We start from the raw sequence: 6,600 nt of genomic DNA, 5'->3' as shown, positions 1-6,600 counted from the left end.
CATATTCCTGGAAATACCCTTAAGGACCAAAAAAGAAAACAACTCTCTCTCTCTCTCTCTCTCTCTCTCTCTCTCTCTCTGGCCATGTCACAGAAATTGCTGACGTAGGTAAATAGGTGACGTGCAGGTCACGCACAAGTCACATAGGTATCTTCTTCCCTCCTTCCCATTAAATGAAGTATATTTAACCAATTCGTTCCTATCTTCTAACATTGGCATCTGAACCAGCTTCTCATTTTCTATTGCTACTCCTTTCTCTAGCTCTCTTCCTCTGCAGTCTATCTCATATCTAGCAATGGAGATTAGAACACCAAACACCATCTCATCTTCTCTTCCAGTAGCTGGATTTGTTGGGATCCCAATATTTCACAGAATTCTCAATTGGGTATTTCAGATGCCATATTCAAGTTTTCTATCTCTTCTCCAACTCAAACATGGTTTTGGGATCAATGAACCAAACCATTGGTTTGAGATAAAAAACCACTGTCCTGAAGTACTAGCAAGCAAGCAGGCCTTTTGGGAAGATAAAGAAGGCGATGATGGGAAATTAAGGAGAAAAGATTTGGAAGTGGTGATGGAGAAGTTGGGAATATTTTGTAACCCAAATGATGAGACAGCTCAAGAGAGATTAGGATGTGAGGAGTTTTCAGTTATGTTTGAAGATGAGGAGCCAAGCTTGGAGGAGGTGAAGGACGCCTTTGATGTGTTTGATCAGAACAGAGATGGATTCATAGACGCAATGGAGTTACAGAGAGTTCTTCACTGTTTGGGTTTGTGCAGGGGAGGATTCAAGATGGAGGAATGCAAGAGAATGATGGAAAACTTTGACACAAACAAAGATGGAAGGATAGATTTCAACGAATTTCTGAAACTTATGGAGAGCAGCTTCCAGTTAATGCACAGACTTGGGTGAATTTAGAGTTAACGAATTTCTGAAACTTTATGGATTTATTGCAAAAGAATGTAACTCTTTCAATCTTGCAATAGAAACGAAGCTCCTCTGTGTTGTTATTTATAGATGTAAAAATTGTCCGCAGCCGCTGCACCAGTGCAGTGAGCATCCGGAGGCTGAACGCCCCTTTAGGGCATGTGTACAAATGTTCTTAGTCATCCGATGCTGCTCACCACTCCATTAATCTTTGACTTGTGTAATCTGGACATTCCTCCCCCCAATGAATATAATTTGCTCTTAATTCATTTTTCTAAGTTTTTTTTTTTTAACTATTTTCCTCATTCTCTGAAACCTATTTTAAACTTCAAGGACCCTCAAAACCATTAATTGATTATTTAATCGAATTAGATAATTTAGATTTTATTTCAAATACCCTTTAATCGAATACAAATACCCCTAAACAAATACAAATATGTATACGAATTCAAATTCGGATTCCGACTATCCATTTACATCTCTGTTTATAAACTCCCAATTTAACCCAACCACAAAACCAGATCATTGCTCCCATTTCTTTTAAATTTTGGGCTGTCATCCAAGTTGGCCCATGGGTCCTTGAATAGGACTTGTCAAAAAAAAACAATTGTTGGGCCTTCTTTTGTCCACTTCTTGTTTGTTGCAAATGGGCCGTACATGGCAAGTAGATATTAGATTTTTTTTAAGTAATGGATAAGGTCACGCACGCACGTCAAAGTGTCAAACATACATAAAACAATTGTAAGCATAGGCATTAGGAAACTGAGCCTATTTTAACCGTCCGATTGAAAGTGTGTCCCTGTGCAGTATTGAACCATGCGTATCAATGGCAGATTGGCAGCACTCATGCATTGCTATAGCCATTGTTTCTTTATATATGAACCCAGCTCCTTCCTTGAGGTTTCTACTAACTCTCATTGGTCAAAAGCAATGATCGAGAAGTTTGATGCTCTCGCAAGACTCATACCTGAGATTCCATCGAAAAATTAGTTTTTGGTTCAAAGAGGAGGGCTCTAGGGTTTTCTCAAAGTTCTCTCTTAAAAGCGCATCTTTTATTGGATGCCATTGACTGTACAAGGCATGTTTAATTACAAAAGGATACAATCAAGAATATAGCATCAATTATAAAGAAACTTTTGTACTTATTGCTCGATTGAAGTTGTATGAGGCAACAATCCGTTAATAGCCATTTTATTTTTTTTTTATAAAAATATAGTCTCCTTTTAGATGGATATGATGAATGACTTTCTAATATTTATGGAAACCACCTTCGGGATACCCTCCTCTCCCTCATTAGGTGAGTCATTTTGGAGCGCCGGAAGCTAAGAAATTTCTTGGAGAATGCTTACCATATCATCAAGCACTAAGGAGATGAAAAGTTCAACCCCTAAAATCTTCTATGATATCTTGATCGTCAATTCTCAAATTTCTATGATTGAGATTAAATCTTTACATTGCATAATAAAGACTAAAAAAATATTAATCATAGGCTTTCTATGCATTATGGATCAATCCTAAGTGCTAAGATTTGGGTTGGACAGTTTTGAGCTTTGATATGGACTGAATTTCTATTTGGCTCTTGTATGGCAATGTGATGCACTAGGGCTGCATCAGTTTTCCTTGATGCACCTATAGTTTAAGGGTGTGTTAATGTATATTGTCTATAATATTGTAATATTTCCTATATATTTTATTTCCTTGTTTCGATATTACCATATTTAGATGGGAGTCCTCTATATATATTTTCATCTCTATAATGGATTTCACACTGTTTTACCACAATTATTGGTCTCATGTAGTTTTCTAGTTAGGACTGGTTAGTGAATTAATTATTCCTACTTTAGTTAGAAAAGTGGTATGATAGTAACAAAATGAATTTAGTTTACATTGCACAATCACGTGGATTAACTAGCTCAATAACAAATTTTAATGGACCAAAGTTACCAGTTCATGGCACTTGCAGAGTATCCAAGCTTACAAACTATTCATTAGAAAATGATTAAATGACAAATATATGTAGGAGTAGTGGTGTCAATCGGTCGGGTCAGGCAGGTCTTGGTCGGGCTTGACCACTTGAAAGTCTTGCACCGTGAACGCCCGTTTAAGTAAAAGGGTCTAACTTTGGGGGGACATGGTACGATTTATAATCGAGCCGGTTGGTGTCAGACATTAATCGGGCTTCCTTAAACAGATCTTAACGGGACCTTAACTAAGCTACATACCTATTTAAGTCTAAACGGGCTTTAAACGTGCTTACCCTAAAATTCTTTTCTTAAGTGTGTTGAATGCCCAGAAATATGTGAAGCAAATCTTTAATAAAACCAGATTATGGTTGTTCTTACCAAAATAAAGAATAGATTGTGACCGTTACAACTTACAAAACAAAGCTTAATCAAATCAAATCCTATTACAAAGCAAAGGGTAAGAAAACTTAATTAGTTTCTCACTAGTGGTGGAAAAATAGAATTTTGTGTAGTATTAAAGGGGGTCAGGCTATAACAAGTCGGTTCAAGTCGGGTACATAAACGTTTCAGTTCGATCGGGCGCTTGATGGGTTAGCTACTTACATCGTAAATGCCCGTTTAATAAACGTGTTCAAGGCCAACATGTTTATTAATCGGTCCGATCCAAGTCAAGCCATAAACGTGTCAGGCTCGATCGGGCTTTTCGGTACGAGCTCAGAATTGACACCCCTATGCAAGAGTATATGATTAGATTTTCCATTGTGACTTGACATGATCAATCCAAACCATGTCTTTTCTATCCACTAGTTGAAACCATGACATTGCCCTTCCACATAGCATAATTAGTTGGACTACAGAGGAAAGCCTTGCAATATGGGGTTATTGAAGGAACCTTCTGCCTATTTTAATGTGGAAGTCAATATTCAAAAATGAGATAATGATATATTTCTTCACACATGAAGTTTCTTGTCTATTTATTTATTTATTTTCCACCATGGCCGGTTGACTGTGCTTAAACCCATATTTGGAAAATTTTCCTTGTTCATTTTTGGTACTCAATCTCATAGCGCGACTCACATACCACCATTTGGTAGGTGATGAATTGTAAAACTTTAGGCATGGTGAAATTTAACTATACTTTCTTTTTTTCTTTTTCTTTTTTTTTTTCCGGTAAAAAGTATACTTTTTAGTTTAATGCAAGGTTTCAAGTATCATATCATATTCAATAGTATCAAGAGAAAAACAAATTGTAACAAAAACATGAATTTCAATAGCCTAATACCCACATCCAGCATTGCCATCAGTAGGAGAGAGACCATAGATCATCATAGAAAAAATAAACGTAAGTTAAAATCCTCCCAGATGAGCTATAGCAAAAGCGAGTTCTACCCTGAGCATCTATTTGAAAGTCATCAAGCATCTTGGACTACCATGACCAAAAAAAATATGCTCAATACACGGTTGATACATCTCTTATAAAATGTATAAAATGGTATGTCTGTAAAACATTTGCTAAGAGCTCTTGTAAGGCATTCTGGTCAAAATAAAATCCCAAATGTGAGGGTCAAAAATTTCACTCTAAGAAAGTATTTTCCAAGTAACCAGATAGCAGCCAAATTTTAACTGCTTGCAACCCATGATAGCAGCCAAATTTCTTTGGCTTTCCTCGATCATTTCTATCAATTTCCAAGCGAACTTCCAGTGAGGAAGACCAAAACAACATATTCCTGGAAATACCCTTAAAGACCAAAAAAGAAAACAAGCCAGCCTCTCTCTCTCTCTCTCTCTCTCTCTCTCTCTCTCTCTGCCCATGTCATAGGAAATTGCTGACGTAGGTATATAGGTGACGTCAGGTCACTTTTTCTTTTCTGTTCTTTCTTCCTTCCACACAAGTTACATAAGTATCTTCTCCCCTCCTACCCACCAAATGATATAACCTATTCCCTCCCATCTTCTAACATTGCCATCTGAACCAGCTTCTCATTTTCTCTTGCTACTCCTTTCTCTTGCTCTCTTCCTCAGCAATCTTCCCATACCTATCAATGGAGAGTAAAACACCAAACACCATCTCATCTTCTCTTCGAGTAGCTAGATTTATTGGGATCCCAATATTTCACAGAATTCTCAACTGGGTATTTCAGATGCCATATTCAAGTTTTCTATCTCTTCTCCAACTCAAACATGGCTTTGGAATCTATGAACCAAACCATTGGTTTGAGATGAAAAAGCACTGTCCTGAAGTACTAGCAAGCAAGCAGGTCTTTTTGGAGGATAAAAGAGATGATGATGATGGTGATGATGATGGGAAACTACGCAGAAAAGATATGGAGGTGGTGATGGAGAAGTTGGGAATTTTTTGTAACCCAAATGATGAGACTGTTCAAGAGAGATTACGTTTTAAAGAATTTTCAGTTCTGTTTGAAGATGAGGAGCCAAGCTTGGTAGAGGTGAAGGAAGCTTTTGATGTGTTTGATCAGAACAAAGATGGATTCATAGATGCAATGGAGTTACAGAGAGTTCTTCACTGTTTGGGTTTGTGCAGGGAAGGAATCAAGATGGAGGAATGCAAAAGAATGATGGAAACCTTCGATACAAACAAAGATGGAAGGATAGATTTCAAAGAATTTCTGAAACTTACAGAGAACAGTTTCCAGTTAATTCAGAGACATGGGTGAATTTGAAGTTAACCCAACAAATTTCTGAAACCTATTGGTTTTATGGACTTCAATAACCACGATGAGCTAATGTAACTCTTTTGATCTTGCAATAAAAACGAAGCTCCCCTCTTCAGATCAAACACTCAACAAAAGCAAATCTTTGCTTCTTTTTTTTTTTTTTTTTTGTGTTTATTTATGGGATTTTTTTTTAATGAATTAAAATATAAATATTAAAAAAAAAAAAAAAAAAAAAAAAGAAGGAGAGAGGAAAGAAAAACAATGGCCTCAAAGGCTAGTCAAAGGTGAAAGCTCTAACAATATCATATCGAGTTGCCAACATCTGCCTTGTCTTTGTCCTTTATTTTTTTCTAGCGAAAAAGCGAAGAACTTTTCTTTTCGAATAAGAGAGAAAAAGATAATTACGGTCCTACTTTCCTACACTTATTGTTTTGTTGCAAATGAGCCCAACATGGCATGAAGAAATTGGATCACTTTTTAAGAATGGATAAGGTCATTGGCATTAGGATCCGATTGAAAAGCCTCTCCCTATGCAGTACTAAACCCATGAACCATGTATATTAATGGTAGAGATCTAGAGATCAAGTTTTTGTAGGAGAATCATTCTTATACGGTGTCTAATCCACACTTGAAATCCATTTAATCTTTCTCTTCTTATAATAGGTTGAGAGACTTAATGGATTCCAGCTGTGGATCAGAAACCTGATCCAAACTCGTACATATTTATTGCTATCACCATTGTTTTTTTATATGAACCTACTTCCTTCTATAAGCTTTTTACTATTTTTTAACTGACCAAAAACAATGGCAGATGAGTTTGACATCCTTCACAAGCCTCATACCTAGAATTCGATTTATCTACTCTATCCAATTGAGAAAAAAAAAAAAAAAGAACAGATTTTGCTTCAAAGAGGGTGGTTCTAGTTCTTTCTCAAACTTTTCTCTTAAAACCGTCTCTCTGACAAAACTGTAATTAGAAATAAACGGATGTACAAAGCCCGTCTAATTACAAAAAAAACTCAATCAAGAATAT

General features: G+C 36.4%; 2 protein-coding genes across 2 annotated transcripts; both read left to right on the top strand.

Annotated features, from left to right (window-relative positions):
* The first annotated feature begins 217 nt into the window (after positions 1 to 217).
* LOC122085470 (probable calcium-binding protein CML45) lies at positions 218 to 1,197 on the top strand. The gene has a single exon (XM_042654273.1). It carries the CDS (start codon positions 296 to 298, stop codon positions 911 to 913), a length of 618 nt encoding a protein of 205 aa, XP_042510207.1. The 5' UTR covers positions 218 to 295; the 3' UTR covers positions 914 to 1,197.
* A 3,665-nt stretch (positions 1,198 to 4,862) lies between these two features.
* Positions 4,863 to 5,649, top strand: LOC122073943 (probable calcium-binding protein CML45). The gene has a single exon (XM_042638677.1). The coding sequence runs from the start codon at positions 4,935 to 4,937 to the stop codon at positions 5,565 to 5,567; it is 633 nt and encodes a 210-aa protein (XP_042494611.1). The 5' UTR covers positions 4,863 to 4,934; the 3' UTR covers positions 5,568 to 5,649.
* The last annotated feature ends 951 nt before the right edge of the window (positions 5,650 to 6,600 follow it).

This window comes from Macadamia integrifolia, chromosome 1 (genome assembly GCF_013358625.1).
Source record: "Macadamia integrifolia cultivar HAES 741 chromosome 1, SCU_Mint_v3, whole genome shotgun sequence".
Taxonomy (NCBI): Eukaryota; Viridiplantae; Streptophyta; class Magnoliopsida; order Proteales; family Proteaceae; genus Macadamia; species Macadamia integrifolia.
The sequence above is the reverse complement of the archived record's forward strand: the minus strand, read 5'-3'. Positions and strand labels throughout refer to the sequence as shown.

Excerpts from the sequence above, each read along its gene's own strand:
- LOC122085470 (XM_042654273.1), top strand. The coding sequence starts at position 296 with ATGGAGATTAGAACACCAAACACCATCTCATCTTCTCTTCCAGTAGCT.
- LOC122073943 (XM_042638677.1), top strand. The coding sequence starts at position 4,935 with ATGGAGAGTAAAACACCAAACACCATCTCATCTTCTCTTCGAGTAGCT.